This window comes from Anoplopoma fimbria, chromosome 22 (assembly GCF_027596085.1).
Source record: "Anoplopoma fimbria isolate UVic2021 breed Golden Eagle Sablefish chromosome 22, Afim_UVic_2022, whole genome shotgun sequence".
Taxonomy (NCBI): domain Eukaryota; kingdom Metazoa; phylum Chordata; class Actinopteri; order Perciformes; family Anoplopomatidae; genus Anoplopoma; species Anoplopoma fimbria.
The window spans coordinates 2,290,078-2,308,031 of record NC_072470.1 but is presented as its reverse complement, the minus strand read 5'-3'; the positions used below and the strand labels follow the sequence as shown (position 1 = coordinate 2,308,031).

General features: G+C 45.7%; 1 protein-coding gene across 4 annotated transcripts in view; it reads left to right on the top strand.

Moving 5' to 3' along the window:
• Positions 1-17,954, top strand: part of nbeal1 (neurobeachin-like 1) — a 38,073-nt gene that overhangs the window by 1,427 nt on the left and 18,692 nt on the right. For 2 of the 4 annotated variants that reach the window (XM_054623651.1, XM_054623650.1), the window contains exons 3-15: positions 7,356-7,447; positions 8,676-8,837; positions 9,050-9,131; positions 9,366-9,493; positions 9,629-9,711; positions 10,871-10,956; positions 12,081-12,540; positions 12,741-12,847; positions 14,347-14,433; positions 16,699-16,782; positions 16,871-16,969; positions 17,049-17,620; positions 17,786-17,918. In XM_054623651.1, the coding sequence (XP_054479626.1) occupies positions 7,356-7,447; positions 8,676-8,837; positions 9,050-9,131; positions 9,366-9,493; positions 9,629-9,711; positions 10,871-10,956; positions 12,081-12,540; positions 12,741-12,847; positions 14,347-14,433; positions 16,699-16,782; positions 16,871-16,969; positions 17,049-17,620; positions 17,786-17,918 (2,175 nt within the window). The remainder of the gene's footprint in view (positions 1-7,355; positions 7,448-8,675; positions 8,838-9,049; positions 9,132-9,365; positions 9,494-9,628; positions 9,712-10,870; positions 10,957-12,080; positions 12,541-12,740; positions 12,848-14,346; positions 14,434-16,698; positions 16,783-16,870; positions 16,970-17,048; positions 17,621-17,785; positions 17,919-17,954) is intronic. The other 2 variants (XM_054623653.1, XM_054623652.1) reach the window with 1 other exon arrangement.

Sequence of the window (17,954 nt, the reverse complement as noted above, 5' to 3'; positions counted from 1 at the left end):
TTATATATATATAAATATATGTCTTCTTTTATACAGTACCAGTCAAAAGTTTGGACACACCTTCTCATTCAATGGCTTTTCTTTATTTTTTATCTATGGAATTATGTGGTAAACAAACAAATGCTCAACAAACCAGAATATGTTTTATATCGCACACACATGCACACACACTCTCACTGTGTGTGTTGTATCCCCTGACGTTAGGTGCAGTAAAGGACAGTGTGATGGCATTTCCTCCCTGGCAAAGAGTTTATCCATTCTTGGCATTTATATTTTGGAAATCTAGTGTTACTATAAAAATGTGGCACATCTGCAGTGGCAGGCTGGTCACTAGTAAAGTGAAAACAATGTGGGATTTCAAAGCTTGTGCTGGCAGACATTTTTTTAAACCAAAGTCCCTGATTGCTATTATTTTGTGGCAACGTTTAGGAGCTTTTTTTTATACCATGCATTACACTTTTTAGGATGGAAAAGCCTCTGAAATGGCATATAAAACATTATAGGACTCTAAAACGCTCCCGTTTAAACCCAGACTAATGAAATGTTTATTAGGCTTATGAATGAGTAATTAATTTTAACTTTATGTCAGCTATTGCAAATAGTTTCTCTGTAGCTGTGGTCAGGCAGGAACCTTTATCTCATTGGTGCTGAATAAATAATACCGTTCCGATTAACTCTAAAAACACATCCAACAGTTAATGCTCTATGTGGTCTTCTCAGGCGGTTAAATCAATGTATGGTAGGAAGGTCTCATAATGTGGCGGGCATCACTGCATTGACCGGTGAAGTGCACGTAGGAATCAGCTTTGTTTCTAACAGGGAGATGAATGAATGACACACTCTAGCCAGAGACAGCACCCCTTGAGTCAGCTGTTGGCTGGATTTAATACACTTGGCGATAAAGCACGCGGGCGTCCTGGCGTCCAATCAAAACGGGCTGCCTGAGCCGCTCCTCACGTGAGCCTGGCTGCAGCCACACACTTAACTTTCCCACTGTAATCCCTCACACACACACACACACACACACACACACACACACACACACACACACACACACACACACACAATACCTTTAAATGTGGGTGTTTGGGGTCCACAGTGGAACACGCTGCTTCTGCTGCTGCACACACACTCGTCACAGCCACTCGTGAGAATGCCAGCAATTTGCTGCGAGCATACACATTGCATTTGTTCTTGCAGGAATGTGTATTTGCATTGACTAAGCATTACACTGCGAGGAAAGGGGGGGATCGTTTCATTACATCCTGGCCATGAGCCAAAGGTTCCACCGGGCCAATATGTCTCCCTGCGTGAGGCAAAGAGACGCCCAGAGGGAGAAGCATTTCGATCTATATGTGTAGCAGCTTGTCTTTCTCCCAACAGCAGCTGAAATGTCAGGTTTGTCCGGTGGGGTGTCTCTGCACTATATATATATGTATATGTGTATATGTGAGCGGATGTATGTTGGGGTTGCTAGGAGATGTTGGCTATGAGGGGAACCTGCACTCACTTGGCCTTAATCAGATGAGGAATGCTGTGTGAGACCCCCTGTGTCCCACCCATAGGTTAATTGTTTCACAGCCAGCCTCCACCTCCATAGTCACACTACATATGAATGAATGATTGGCTGTCAGATATTGACATCTTCAGTATGGTGCGCTCTATGAGGGCTATTAAAGCAGTAAAAGGTACAAGCTATTGAAAGAACATCATATAATTCCGTTAGATGACTTGGGAGCTGTTTTTATTCTTGCGCTTGTCATGTGACCGTGTAATGATTGACAAAACAGTGGAGACATCATGCTGCCCTCGGTGTCAGAGGTTAACACTTGCACCGTTCCCTCCGAGGAAGGGGCGAGTCCGAAGCGTCTCGTTGACAGCAGAAGCTTCAGTGATACAAGCTGGCGAGGATCACATTGGGAGAAGCATCCTGCTGAATTCTGATACATGACAGTGTAACAATGATCTCAGAGCCAGCAGTCAGCCAGCTGTTCACATGTTGATGGTGAGGTCAGACATTGTTGGGTGAGCAGCTGTGGCATCGACTGTCAGTGTCCGGGGAGTGTGATGGAGTTGGTTTGTCCACCAATGATAAACATTTATATATTTTTTTAAGTTGATGTTTTTTATTTGCTCTATTGGCTCTAGTGGTATTCATTGTATTACTGTTAACAAATCGCAGTATTTCCTGACTCTGTTGGTAGCTCTCAAGCTCATGCACACATACAAATCATAATGAAGGGGTCACAAATACGTTCTTTTATTTGAAGAAAGTCTCAGTAATATTCCTAAAACTTCTCCACGGCTTAGTTTTTAGCAAACGTGATTCAAACAGGAGTAAACAGTGCATCTGTAAGGGACTATTTTCCGGCGCGGAGGTCTACTTATTAGCTCTCTTAGCTTTTCTATGCATGTTGACACTCAAAATAAGGGCTGTCCTCCACCAAAGCAACTCTAAGTCGACTAACACTCCTGCGATTTTGTCGAATCATCTATTAGTTGATTTAATCGTCCGAGTTTATCCTCAAAGATTCACTCAAAAACACTCCTGGGTTTACCAGAGATGTGCTCATAAGTGTCTTCTACAATAAGTCATTCAGAATGAAAAAGAATGCTTAAAAAAAACAAACACCCTAATTGCCTACAGAAATAGCTGCAGTCTTGCCACACATCTTGTCTGGATGTGGACTTTGAAATCCCTGCATGATTCTACACACAGAAGGTGGCTATAAATAGCACAAGTGAGGATTCTGTGTAGTAGTAGATAACCTGAAGCAATCACAGTTATTATCTATGAATGAAAACACTTTTTATGATAATCTGCAGTGGACTACAGCTTGCTTCTCGGAGTCGTCGAGGGGCGAGGGGTCACAGCCGACAGCTGAGGCCGTTGCGTAACCAGCGATCCTCTTAGCTGCCTGCCATTGGTTTCTGCCAGACTGTTGTCTCTGAGCGCACGGAACCGCTGGTTGCCGCTGGTGCACGGCGCCCAACAACGCCACGCCGCAGTGGCGCTCCTCTTTCACAAGTATATTACCCTTAAAGGGCCTCGTCAGAGAAAGTGGAGGGTTTAACAGACTCCTGCGCGGTGCCGGTTACTCTCTTAAAGCCTTTGTCTGCTGCAGAAAAGCTCTTTTTAATTCCTGACCACAGGGGGAACATGCCTCAACAGCAAGGGGCATCGTTTACCCTTCAGAGGCTCTAAAGCTGAGTCCAGTATCTTAATTCTAGAGCCGAGATCCTCCCTCCCTTTTTTAATTGTCCACAAACCAGGGATTTCTGGGTAAGATTTACAGAACCGCAACCCTGTCTTACGTCAGCCCGCCCCACTGTTCCCGGTGAATCGCTTTTTTGACTGGAATGGGAGAAAACGACAGTCATTTGCATAAACCCCTGCACTTATGGGAGTCATAATAGTGAGAGGAGCGGAGGGAGAGATGTGAAAACAGAAGGGGGGGAGAGAGAAATGAGGAGGGAGATGAACAGTTGGAGCTGGAGGAAGGAGAAAGTGCGGCGGTTTCACATATTTGCTCAAGCAGATTACTCAGGTCTTTGCTGCCAGTTTGCTAGTTACGGTCTAATCTCTATTGTCACACACACACACACACACATGCATGCACACAATGCCTCTCACACACACACACACACACACACACTCATGCTTTGGTTTGTGTGCTGGTATGCAAAGTTTGTCCCCTTGGGCGAGCTTTCTGTCTCGCCCACCGCTTACTGCATTCTGTGCTACCCTCTCGCTTCTTTTTTTCAATTTTTTTTTAATGTCTGCACTATGAATATCTCCGGAATAACACTGATGTCACCGGGTGCATCAGACGTGCCTCATGTGGTTTCCGCCCCTCCCACCAGCCCCTTTAAATACACCCTTTGGCAGTGACGTCACGGCAGTGATGTCGGGGCTGTGACGGGGTGCAGAAGCAGAACGACCACAGCGGGGAGGGGAGCTTTTTTCTTCTTTTTTTCTTTTTTAAACATTGCGGTTTTCATTGACTCCATGCCACTTCCACCCAACCAGGTCACTGCCCAAACGAAGCAGGCAGCCACACGTCCAGCTGTCCTACCGTGCCCGTCTGGAAGCAGTGGAGCACTCGCTGAGGCTCTGTTGCTGCCCTGGTGGCATAAGAGCAGACTGATAATAGACCAATCAATCAAGTAATCTAGTTACTGACAAACATGAGTGCATTTCCTTCCCCTTAAAACATTTGCAAGACATATATTCTTAAAGATATTCCAACGTCTGCTTTGTAGAACCCATATCTAGTCAAAACCTCTTCCTCGGCCTGTTTAGTATAAGTTAGACCCGTCTGTTATCATCAGTCGCTGTGACGTATCCAACAATTGGAGCATGTTATTAGCTGGAAGGATATGATATCACATATCAGAGTGTGCTCTGCTTCGGCAGGTCAACACACATCTCTTGTTTCACTCTCATGTCAATGGGGATCTCAGTTTTCTAGAATGAAGCTCATTGATCTGTGTGACCTTGTTAGCGCTCCGGAGGTCAGCTTAAACAGACCATTGGGAATGTGATGAAGTGGCCTGGCAGAGGGCCCTAATGTGATAATGGATATATAAATATATATTTATACAAAGGGAGAGGCACGTGTTCTTCTCATGGGAATTGTTTTGCGTTCACGTTGGGACACAAGATGGTTGTTAAGAGTCGGGGACAAGGTGACTGTTGAGTTAGGATTCCTGCTTGTATGTCGCGATCATTATGTGTGTGTGTATATGTGTGTGAGGCCAGCGATGAAGGCCGTGGGTAAACAGAGCCGTTCAGAGCAGGGTGTGTCCCTGACTGCCACAGTCCAAAACCCTCAATGGGCATCTGTGCTCCCCGAGCTGCTGCCTAAAAGAGGACATTCTTCCAGACACACACACACACACACACACTGAAACACACTCACACACACACATATTCAGTCACTGCTACCAGCGAGCTCACTTGAGAGTGAAGCTGCTGCCATAAATCATCATCTAATTATCTTGTGGAATTGTGGACATAAAGACAATACAGTGTTTATTTGCTGAAGTTAAAGAACAGCTTAAAGCAGCAGACACAAATAAATGAGGTTTTTTTTCTCACTGGAGTCAGTGATTCATGCAGATGCAGAGAAAAGAAAGAAGCACACAGACGACATGCAGTGTTCTCCCAGCAGAACATATCATTCACACGTGGCTGTCGGTGACACGCACGCACACACGCACACGCACGCACACACACACACACACACACACACACACACAGAGGTCTGATGTTCTGATGACTTCATAGGCATTGCAGAGAGCTGGCTCCCTGCTTCGCTCTGGCTGATTCCACACTCTGACACGCAGACAGAAGCAGTCAGCCTCGCAGCCTCTCTCTCCACTCTTTAGCCAGATAGCAACTGCTATCCTGAGGAAAAGAAACAGTTTTTCCAGTTGTTGCAGTGTTTTGTTTCTTCTTCCACTTTCAAGCTCAAATCTGCTAATCATTCCTAATTAACGTAATAGCTTCGTAGGGAATTGTGTGAACTGGTTGTGAAAATTGTCTGTGGCACTTATTCATGTGTCCTGTTTGTCTGAAGTTGGCATCATGGGAGATTTTTAGGTTTTTGTAGCATCCAGGCGGGGATAGCTTCATTGCAGGAAATGAAGAAACCAATTAAAGTCCAATCGCAAAAGACCCATTCAATAACGCGGTGAACATGAGCGCTGTGTTCTCATTCTCCATCTGTTTCTCTGTCTCCCGGGTGCGCTTCGAAATCCATGCAATCCTTTTGGTGGTTCAGGGGATCGCTATCAGTTAATCTGTTGGTCTCGTACTTTGGTTTCCACCATGTTGCATGGATTGTTATGGACAGGGACACTCATGTTCCCCAGAGAGTGAAACAAACAAAACTATACCACCAAATGCACAATATTCTGCCTGGTGTTAATCCGCCCCTGTCACCTTCTTCACCCCTCCTTGACCCAGATGGCTCACCCTCACCCTCCAGACGGCTCAAAGTCTTTATGACTGGATCTGCTGCTGGGGGCTCGGGCAAGCTATCGCTCCTGCATGATTAATTAATAATGCTTTCCAAACTGTATCCTGCCTGTATCCATCCTTCACCCTACAAGCCTGTGGTGTACGCTACTCCGATGTGTTCCCACCTCTGCTGCAAATGCATTAGCTTCAGAACAAGCTGTACTTTTTACAGGGTTGTAACATCTTTCCGCTTATTCGGATGACGTAAGCCTTTGGGTGTAGAAAAAACACGACTATCTGCTGAAATTTGTTGCAGTGTACGTGTTGCTTTCAGCCTGTGGATGTGTATTTTTACAGGCAAGCATTCACAAGTGTGTGGCATATTAGCAGCTGGTTTCCGTGTTAACCGTCAGTCGTTATAATAATGGCGGTAATAAAAAACTGACAGTGCACTACGCATTTGCATTTTTTATTGAGATATAAAAGAGCTTAATCTCCCAGGAGCACTAAGCAACAGCATGAGGCTTTGTAGCCCCAGCTCCTGCTATTTAAGCAGTTTTGGTGTTTTGGTGTGCTTTGTTTGCCTTCTTCCGCGGCCCGACAAGTTGCCATCCCGTCCTTCTTTGGGCGCAGTTCCAGGTATTTAGGAAATGCTGGTTAACCAGGTTGCTTGAAACCCCTCCTCAGAATGCAGCCCAGCTCGTTTTTTTTTCCACTCCAACAGGTGCGCGTTTTAGCTTCCACGCCCCGAAAAAAGATAAGCGACTAAAAAAAACACCTGAGACATTCCTGCCGTCACGTGTTTGTCATGCTTCGGTAGCAGCTTCATAAACCTCTCATTGATATCATCTCGTCTCACTTGTTCTTTAACCTTTGCTCCACATAATCTGAAATTTGTACACTTTTGTTTTCAAACAAAGCCGAGGTTTATTTAAGTCCTCGTAGCCGTAAAAAAAACATTGCCTTGAGCATTTGAAGGGTGCGTCGATCTTTCAAATTCATTGTCGCCATAATGCTGAATGACAGGGACAAAAAAAATGATTATTGTCTAGGAGAAGAAGTTACAGACTACACACACACACACACACACACACACACACACACACACACACACACACACACACACACACACACAGACAGACACACAGACACACACACACAGGCAGACAGACAGACAGACAGACAGGCAAAACAAAGTCAATCATATTGCAGACAAGGCCTGTCAGCTGCTGGTCATTTATGTATTTTAACCATGACAGCTTGTGTCAGCAAAGGGCCACTAACTATATTGTCTCCTCTCTTTACCCTGCCCTCTCTCTCCCCCCTGTCTCCCTCTGGTTCTCCCTCTCCCATCACCCCTTGTTTTCTTTCTGCTGTTTCATTTTCTCAGAGGGATCCGGACTACTTGAAAATATGGCTGGAGATTTTCATCAGCTCCTACGAGCGATGCCTGGACGTGGACTTCGAAAAGCCCCCGTCGAGGTAACGTGTGACAAACCGTGGGTTTATCAGTTGTTTTTTAATGTCACGAACATATTTCTACATGTACAAATTGAAATAGTAGCAACAACAGATACCACTAGTGACTGTAAATACCCAGTTCCTCTTCTGTTTATCTGAAACTAACTGGAAACATGAACATGTGTGCAAGAGAATTCCTCCTATGAAAAATCCCACATATGACTCTTCCTGGTTGGGAATCACTGTTTATAATATATCACACATACTCTGACCTCCCTATTGCATTTAACAATACACCTATGCAGTTTCCTGCAGCAGGTCATTGGGAGTGCATTCAGTACTATCTCTTCTGGTATGAGTCATCCACAGCTTGACCACAAACTGTACACAGCCTTCCACTGCGCCACCCAAAATACCTCGCCTGATGCTTTCGTCCGGCGCCGTCACATTCTGCTGCAGGTGCTGCTGCGATTTGTGTCGACATGTGAACATATTAACCCGAGAAACCCCTCGGTGCCCGAACACACATCTGAACGTCTGTGCCTGGTATTTCAGAGTGTGCAGAAAATAGGCAAAGTTTGGTGGAGGAATATGGGTGGTTGAATCCTATTTGTTGAGCTTTTTCATCTCTACGTCTCTCTCTGGTTCTGTCATTTCCTTTTTCCTCTTCATCTCCTCCTCCCCTGACTCATATTCTCCCATCCTCTCCTGCTTTTTTTCTCTGACTCCTTCCTTCATCCTACTCCCAGCGCTGTCTCTTTTCCTTTTGTCCCCCCCCTCCCTTCTCCTTCCCTCTCCTTCCTTTCCTCTGCAGCTGCCACATCTGTCCTGTTTTCCCACCGACACTCGTTGCGCAGATTTGGCTGCTCTCTCTCTCTCTCTCTCTCTCTCTCTCTCTCATATAAGCAGTGCACCAAGGAATGAATGCCTGAACACTGTAGGTGTGTGTGTGTGTGTGTGTGTGCGTGTGTGTGTGTGTGTGTGTGTGTGTGTGTGTGTGTGTGTGTGTGTGTGTGTGTGTGTGTGTGTGTGTGTGTGTGTGTGTGTGTGTGTGTGCGTGCGTGTGTGTGTGTGTGATTGAGTGAACCCAGAACAGGGTCTGCTCCTTCAAGCTGCCCTTGTGTACCCTGCAGCGACACCTCCATGATAAAATAAAGCACCAATGTTGACATTAACCTCCCGTGCTTTTCTTATCTGACGGAGATTAATCCGGCCTCCTTGGGTTTCGTGTTGCGTCTTGTGTCTCCAGGCCAGAGGAGGTCCCGCCGGTGTTGACGCTCCTCCCCGACAACATCCTGCAGGTTCTGCGCCACCAGCTGCTGCAGTGCGTCCAGAAAGCCTCCGACGGCCTGGAGCCCGAGCAGCAGAACCTGGCTCTGCTGCTGCTCAAGTTCCTCATCATCATCTGCAGGTCTCGACAGTAAACGCGCACAAAACAGTTTAGCTACTTTACAGCAGGAAGAGAAGAGAATGTGACAAATGAATCCTGTGTTTTTTAAAGAGGGTGTTGAGCTGTATCGATAGCATATCGTCCATATCCTCATGGAATAGACGCTACTCTAAAGCTAGCAACCGATAAGCTAATGGCCTTCTTTGTGTGTGTTTGATTGTTGTTTCTGATAGGAACCTGTCCAACGTGGAGGAGATTGGCACCTGCTCCTACATCAATCACATCATCACCATGACAACACTATATATTCAGCAGGTGTGGCTCCCCCCCCATGTCTTTGCTCTAATCTTTGTTGTTTCTGCTCTGCAAAACTAAACAGTAAACTAAAGATAGTACTTGAATGTTTGAACTTATTTTGAAGGAACATAAATGTGGAAGTGACATTCTGTTCAATACTCTGATTAAGGCGTTATAGTAGCAGGTGTGACGGGGCTCTGTGTGTTGTGTGTGTGTTTGTGTGTGTGTGTGTGTGTGTGTGTGGTGTTGCAGCTGAAAAGCAAGACCAAAGAGAAGGAGATGGCCGACCAGAGCCAGGCGGAGGAGTTTGTCCGTCACGCGCTGGCGTTCTGCGAGAGCCTCTACGACCCGTACCGCAACTGGAGGCATCGAACCAGCGGGTAACGGCGCCCCACAGCTAGCCTTTGCCCTTGCTTCACAATAACGTAGCAACCGTGATGCTAACATGCACAAGCATAAGAAGTGTTTCTCAACCCGTGTGCTGTTGTGTATCTGTTGTTTTTTCATTCTGCCAGGGAGCAGCTGGGTACCGTAGAGAGGAGCAGACAGAAGTACAAGGCAGCTCCGCTCACCGTGGAGTTTGTTCCTTTCTTTTATCGTAAGTCTAGTGTTTTTCATAAATCTTCAACTATTGTATTAATATAGTAAGATTAAGGCATACTCACAGACTGTCCATGCTACTTTCCTGTCCTGAAAAATATGGCCCCCTTCAACTTTACTGTGTGTGTGTGTGTCATTGTGCAGGTTTGTGTAACTTATATGCAAACACTTGTGCAATATTACAGTGCTTCCTGTGTACAGTCCTAACTTTGCATCACCTGCTTCAATGGCCTCTTTGGGTATGGATCAGGAAGAAAGTTCTCCTCTCTCCTCCACCATCTTTTTTTCCCTAAGTGCTCCCCATGTCGTCATTCTCTCCTTCTTTCCTCTCTGGGTTCCCGTTGAATCCTCTCTTTGTGTCCGCGTCCCGTTCGCCAGGAGCTGAGATGAGCCGATAGAGAATGATGTCTGTGTAGCCACTTCAGCTACGCTGGCGGCTATTTCGAACAAATACTCCCTTTCTGTCCTGCTTGGCTGCTGTGGTTTGGCACCAAAGATAACACCTGACAGACTGTTTGTGTGTTATGTGCAAAGAACAAGTTGGAATAGTGAAGGAGGGCTTTTTACATTTATACATTAAGCTCAATTGGATATATGGTAAAGGATAAGGTGATAGTAGAACGTTGTGGCATGATTTAGATAAAGGAAACAGACATCACGGAGCCGAGATGTCACATCTCTCCTCCCCAGTCAGACGTGTTGACAGATGAGTTAATGGATGACTGGGACCACCATGACCCAGAGGTCACTGGCAGGACTGCCACATGCCGAGTGTGTTTGTGCATTGTGTGTGTGTGTGCTAACTGAGCTCCTATCTTATCTGGTCTGCAGATTTCATTTAGCTTTCATGCGTGTGTATGTGTGTGTGTGTGTACAGAAAAGATATAGGTGTGTCCGTATGTACACTCAACAGTGTTTTCGTTATAGAAATAAATACAGGAACTTCAGCCGTTTGCTCTGAGCTATAGTTTCGTTTGTGGTTTTGTTGTAATTGCATAGCACACATCACGCCTACAGATCAAACTAATGGATTGTGTGTGTGTGTGTGTGTGTGTGTGTGTGTGTGTGTGTGTGTGTGTGTGTGTGTGTGTGTGTGTGTGTGTGTGTGTGTGTGTGTGTGTGTGTGTGTGTGTGTGTGTGTCCTGCCTTTGTTCCAGAGTGCTTCCAGGAGAGCGAGCACCTGAAGGAGAGTCTGAAATGCTGCCTGCTGCACCTGTTTGGAGCCATAGTAGCTGGTGATCAGGTACGCCTCCGGATGACCCTGGAGGTCACAGAATGTTTTTAACTAGCAGGTCACAGGCCCGATCCCCTTGACAACCGATGAGTCATTATTGCCTCTTGCTTGTTTGGAAAGACATGGCACCTACATATGCATTTATCCAATCACACCTGCTCTCCCAGGCTTCTACTATCTCAGGCCACATGACATTAACACAGGAAGTAAAACATTTAGCTTGAGAAGTTCCCGAGCCTGTCGGTCGATTATTATCCGATGCCATTTGCATTCTGTGGTGTTATTTAAAGTGGTTCTTTGACCAGGGTCTGTTTAAGCTGACATATGCAGGCTTTTTGCTGGTATCTCCTATAGTTGTCAGACAGATAAATTAACTAAATGTCCACTGGGAAATTTGCCAAATATATAAATAGCACATTAAATAGCCTAACATTGTGTGACCGATAAGCTATGTTTGGAAACGTTTGGTGGCATCTCCTCACGGCAAGCTAGCTGTTAGTTCTGTGTGTGCGCTGAAAACAAGGGAAACAAACCGGTCCGTCTGTTGTCATGTTTGATAACTGCAATGTCAATGTTGTTTTTGAAAGGCTTAACAACGACAAACATGGATTGAAGCGTATCTTTTCCATGAATGAAAACATGTGGATTTTAGATATTATTTCATTCATGTCTTTTCAATACATTTTGACTTTTTTTTAAGACAATTACAGAGACGAGGACACACACTCAGAGAGAGAGAGAGAGAGAGAGAGAGAGAGAGAGAGAGAGAGAGAGAGAGAGAGAGAGAGAGAGAGAGAGAGAGAGAGAGAGAGGTATTGCAAGCAAAGTTTAATAATAAATCTAATGAAGCTTTGAATTATTCACTATGCTACTGCCTCACAACCCTGTTTGGAATTTGACAAACGACCATCTTTTATAGACCGCTTCATCATGAAAATTATTTTCATGATTATATGGCTATTTAAAATATACGTCCTATAGTTTCTCTTTATACCTGGAATTCTGGAATATCAACGGTCATATTGGCTGTATATATAGATTATATAATATAATAAATAGTCTTGTGTAAACCCTGCCTTTGACTTACCTCAATTCTTCTCTCTCTACTCTATCTGTCCCTTCCTCTCTGGCAGAGGAACGCCCTGTTTGCCATTTCTCCAGCCACCATGGAGGTGTTGATGCGGGTGCTGGCCGACTGCTCCATGGGTAGCTGCTCCTCGGAGGAGGGCGAGGACTGGGACAGCGAGGCCCCCGACCGGAAGGCGCTGCTGACCCTGGGCTGCCTGCGGGAGGTGGTGCAGCGCCTGCTGGCCTCGAGCTCCGACCAGCGGCAGGTGGAAATCGCCTCTGTGCTGGAAAACTACTTCAAGCTGCTCAATTCAGACCCGGCGGCCATCGTTGCTTCCCAACTACAACTACTACAACAGCAGCAGCAGCAGCAGCAGCAGCAGCAGCAGCAACAACAGCAACAACAACAGCAACAACAGCAGCAGCAGCAGCAACAACAGCAGCAACAACAAGCCAAGGGCAGAGTGCCGACACTGGGCCGACACTGGGAGAGCCGATTTGTGGCGCTGCAAGTAAATATGCTAGGTACGGTCTTAAATGACAATAAAAGTCTCAAGCAATATTATTTTGAGCTAAAATTAAGTTCATGTGACTTATTCCACCTTCTTGTTTTAATTCTCTTTTTGCTTTTCTTTCTCTCGTCTTTCTCTGTTTGTCTCTCTTCTCTCCCCATCTTCGTCTCTCTGTGTCTCTGTCTGCCCTCCGTGTCCCCTTCCGTCTCTCAGACACCATCAGGGACATGTTCCTGTGTTCAGACAGGCCAGTTCTACAAGCCATCTTCCTCAATAGTAACTGTTTCGAGCATCTGACGCGGCTGCTGCAGAACAGCAAGGTAACAGAACGGGTCTTTCTATGTAAACATAACCCGAGGACGCATCTCATATCTGAGTGTGTGTGAGCTGCTGGATCTGGGGTTTGGTAATTCTGAGCTCAGAACTGGGACATTATATAACATTAGAGAACATTAGAACATTATACTTAAGTGATTAGTTGCACTATAATGATACAGCAAGACTCTAAAGTTAGTTTGAGGTTGTAATTTCATATCAGTATGACATGTTTTCCCCACGGAAGTCTTTATTTATTTAAATTCTATAAATATACAGTTTTTATTCTTAGTAGTAGTAGTGCATTAAAGCTTGCATCTTGTGTCTTATTATGTATATAACAAAAAAATCAGCTCCTTTCATAGTACTCAGATCCTTTGCAGTAACAATACCAAAATGTAGGCTTTCTCTTAAGTAAAAGTACAGTAAAGTATTTTCAGCAAAATCTACTCTAAAGTATCAAAATTTAAGCTACCTATTTGGCAGAATGGCTCCTGAAAGCTTGTTTTATTATTTTTATATTATTATTATTATATTACTTGATAATTATTACTATGCATATAAGCAGCATTTTATTGGCGCAGCTTGTTTTAGTTGGAGCTGTACTTAACTGCTTTGTATTTGTTTAGTTGGGTAGATTATTCAGTAATGATGCATTGTATTTTATTTCTTAATCTGTTTAGTCTTACTCTGCAAAAAAGAGTTACATTTTATCATTATACATGAATTGAGTTATGCGTTCTTTAACGTCACTGGTGAATCAGTTTCTGTAGTTCAGGGGTCGTATTCACAGAGGATCTTAACACTAGGAGTCCTTCCAGATAGAGGCTGAGAGTTTCCACTTGGAGCAAATCTCAAAGCTGCTGAGTGCCACTTTCAGTGAGGAACAAAGAGATAATAGAAGGGGCAGCGTTGACCCCGCCGCTATGCATGACATCATGTTTTTTAAAATAAACTTACTAAGTATGTCTACAGTGACGGGTGACTGGTCTGTGTCAGGGAATCCTTATTTATAAATGGAAATTACGATGAAACACAAGTGTCTGGAGCTAAAATGCCTAACGTTTGGACCGACTCACTCCTTATTTTTTTAGGAGTTAATTAACTCGGCTAGTTTGGAGCCTTAGGGTGTTTAGTGAATATGGCCCCAAAGTATTTAACATGTAACTTTGGGTACATTACTGTTCAGGTCTGGTTTTAAAGAGCATTTTGCCCACATTGCATGTTTACCTCCCACAGCAAGGCTGGATCACCAACACGCCTCCACACGATGACCCCCCCCCCCCTGCTGAAGGGTCACGGCTTTTAACCTCTCGCCCTCTCCTCCACTTACAACATCTATGCCCCTCTCTCCCCTCCTCTGCACCATCCTTTGACTCCCCCGTGTCTCCATTTTCTCCTTCTCTCAACCTCCCCCACATGCTGTGTTGACACGATGCCTGTTGTTGTGTGTGTGTGTGTGTGTGTGTGTGCGTGTGTGCGTGTGTGCGTGTGTGTGTGTCAGCTGGTTAACGCAAGGTGCACGGCGGCAGACAAGGACCAGAAAGATATAACCAACAACAGGTTACTGACAGGAGAGAGGGACACTCAGGTACCGCCGAGAACATCCCCACCTCCCAACCATCCACCTACCTGTCCCACCTTTATCCTCACCTGCTGCCAAGCCCCACCCTCTTCCCCTCACCAGAGCCATGTGGCCCCTCCACAGCAAGACACTCGCGCTGCTCTGTGCCAGACGGTTTATTTGTAATTGGATCGTGACTTCACAGAAAACTACTCTGAGTCACTAGACTGTCAGGGCGCTGGCAGGCAACCGGTTGTCTGATCATCATTTATTAAACAGGCTGTTACACCACCATGTGCGGGGGTTTCACATTAATACGTTATTTCCCGTTAAACCAGTTATAACGGCCCGTTTTTATTTGTGGTTTAGAAAAAGAAGACCCAGAGATCAGTTTCCCAAAAATCATTTTAAATGGAGTTTTGTTCATGTTACTGTAGCAGGTCTGTTGTCAACAAGGTTAGTTGCTCTGTTGACAAGTAGGCAAGTGCATTGACTTCTATCTAAAAGGAACAGCGCAACATTTTCGGAAATATTTGCATCTTAATTATTGCTGAGAGCTGGATGAAAAGATCAATACCTGTTCTCGTTTCTTGTCTGTTAAATATGAAGCTATAGCCAGTTAGCTTACCTTAGCATAAGTTTCCCCCAGCTTCCGGTCTCAGAATTCTCATGATGCTATAAACCCCACTCATCTTGTCCTTCAAGCAGGTTATGACAAGTTAAACAAGTCAGCTAGTAAGGTGTCAAATTAAAGATTTTTCAAGCTTGTACCTGCATTTTAAAAAACTGTAAAGGTGTGGTCTTTACCTTCCTTAAAAGCAATGGATTTTTATTAATCATTGCTCTGTGAGCCCTGTTTGTTTTGCCAAAAGCTCCAAGACACCAAGCTGTCTCCTACAGTAGCTTTCTGATACGTCTTAGACCCGTTTGAATGGTGTAGTGTGTCATCTATCAGTCAGGGCTCCTTCACTCAATCATCTCAAGTGCACAGAAAGGTCACTTGTTCCCCCTCAGAGTAAAACCTGCTTCCATTCTCCTCTTTGTACCTTTTATTTCTACTCACAGAGACACCTTTGTGTGCTACCTATAAGGTATTATCCCTCCATTGATCTGGATAATGGGAATACAGGTGGACAAACCGGCAATGTGCCTTTGTTGATGCGCAACAAAGACATCAAGCTTCGGCTGCTTCAGGGGGGTCAGGTGTAGAACTCGGGGTCAGTAGGTTAAAGAAGATTTATGGCTCATGTACAGCAGAGAGATTTCAAAGTAATGCAGACGTAATGAAAACGGCAAAACTGAAATTTAAGAACCAGAATCGGTCGTTAAGCTGTCTTGCTGTGGAGTGACCACTCGTCACAGCTGTGTCATTTCATTTATGCTACTTTCGGTTTCCTCACGCCTTCCCAGCCTTCCTCACATCTCCCCCTCCCCCCTCCCCTCCACATTGTCACGGTTTTTCTGCGGTATACTATGGGTTCCACTGGAATGCTGTCACGTTGGCCTTGTGTGTTCTCACAGAGTTCAGAGTGGTTCGAGGTGATCTGGACTCTGGAAGTGTTTTTTTTTTTTTTAATTTTCACCACAGTCCCTCTCCAGCTGGTCCAAGACTCTCTGTAGGACCAACCTGGTCTACATGTTAATTCTAACCGAACGTGTTGGACATGAGCGGGACAGAGCTGGACAGAGATGTGTTTGTTTCTCATCGTTGGCTTGTGTTTTTATGGGTTGCATGCTTTTTGTTTTTGCAAACGTGTGTCTGTGCGAGGTACTTTCTTTGTGTGTGTGTGTGTGTGTGTGTGAAGGTGGGTGTTTTTGTTTTGTCCAAGCCCTGAGATCTTCCTGCTCCAGTCAGATCATCATGCTATAAAAAGGATTGTCGTTTTGTTTTTTTACCTGGAGCAGAAAGACAACACTTTTCACTAAAACATCTGCAGTACAGCACTGAAGCGACAAACCTGTTTCTAAACCTAATCGATGATTTTACTCACATTTTCACGCGCACTAATTGAATCAAACCAAAAGGCATCTCCTCAAGTCTCTCTTTTATTCCTCTAAGTGTTATGCATGTTGTATTCATCACCTTAAATACTTTGATCATTATCATTTTAGCATTGCAAACTTTATATATGTATATACGAATGTGGCTTTAAATTGTATGCACGCTTGTCACCATATAAAAGTGCCGTAACATTCATCTGGAATAAGAGGAGATTTTGACTACAAACTCTGCCCGCTCAAAGTGCCAGGTATTTGGCCGCTGTGATTGACAGGTCTGATTTAACCCCCCAGGTGTTTCAAGGGCGACTAGACTCCCTCGCCGTAGCGACCATCAAAGCCCTGACAACAGTGATGCACAAATCCCCGGCTGCAAAGGTGACGGAAGAAAACAAATACATGCAAGTGAGTTTTGTTGTTCTTGGAAGGCTTTGTAACTTTTACTTTTTTCTGCCCCCGTCTGCAGGAGGTGTTCAAGGAGAGGATCGGCTACAATCACCTGTATGAAGTCCTTACTTCACTCGGCCAGCCATCGCGGCTCCTCCTCAAGGAGCTGATGAACATGGTGAGAGACGGACTGTCTATATCTGTGGTTACTCTGGTGTTTGTATTGTATTGGTGGATGCTTATATTTCTATGTACAGGCGGTGGAGGGTGAGCACACCTCAGTGGGGCTCCTGGGCATCAGCAACGTGGAGCCCCTGCTGCTGCTGGTCCAGTGGCTCCCGGAGCTGGACTCGTCGGAGCGGCAGCTCTTCACGGCCGACTGGCTCCGCCGCCTCAGCTGCCTCAACCGCCAGACCCGCGGCACCTGCGTCAACGCCGCCATGGTCATGCGGGCTCTGGCGGGCCTGGAGCGCGACCAGCAGCTACACCGAGCGTGCGCCGAGAGCCTGCTGGGGCTGGTGGGCTCGCTGGGCTCCCAGTCCTTGAGCGCCAGGGAGCTCCTGACACTCCTGCGCCTCCTCAGGCTGCCAGAGTCCACTCAATCTCACCCCTATGTGGGTCCCGCCCTCAGAGCCCTCCTGGCCATGGTACGGAAGCAGGGCCTGGAAAGCGCCATGCAGTACTTTGACCTGTCGCCCAGCATGGCGGGCATTGTAGTTCCGACGGTGCAGCGGTGGCCCGGCTCCGCCTTCAGCTTCCTCGCCTGGTTGTCACTAGACCAGGACCAGCTGGGCCCGCTCAGCAAGGACAAGAGGAAGCAGCTCTACAGGTGGGAGGAAAAGAAAGTTCTGAGGAGAGAGACTGAAACACAAGAACAATGTCATCTTAATGTCTGGGTTTGACAAAGTAAAGCATTACTAGATGTCAAACTCTCTATTTCTTCTTCTTTCAACACTCGCTTAAACTGTTTTTCCTTGTGTTCTATCCCGTACAGCTTTTTTACCCCTGGAGGGACGGGGTTTGAGGCCTTCATCAGCTCAGCGGGCGTGCTGGTGGTGGCTGTGTGCACGAAGAAGGAGTACGTGACGGTCATGCTGCCAGACTACTGCTTCTGTGACTCTCTCTGGGTGAGTCCGCTTCAAAGACATCAGCTGTCGACACTG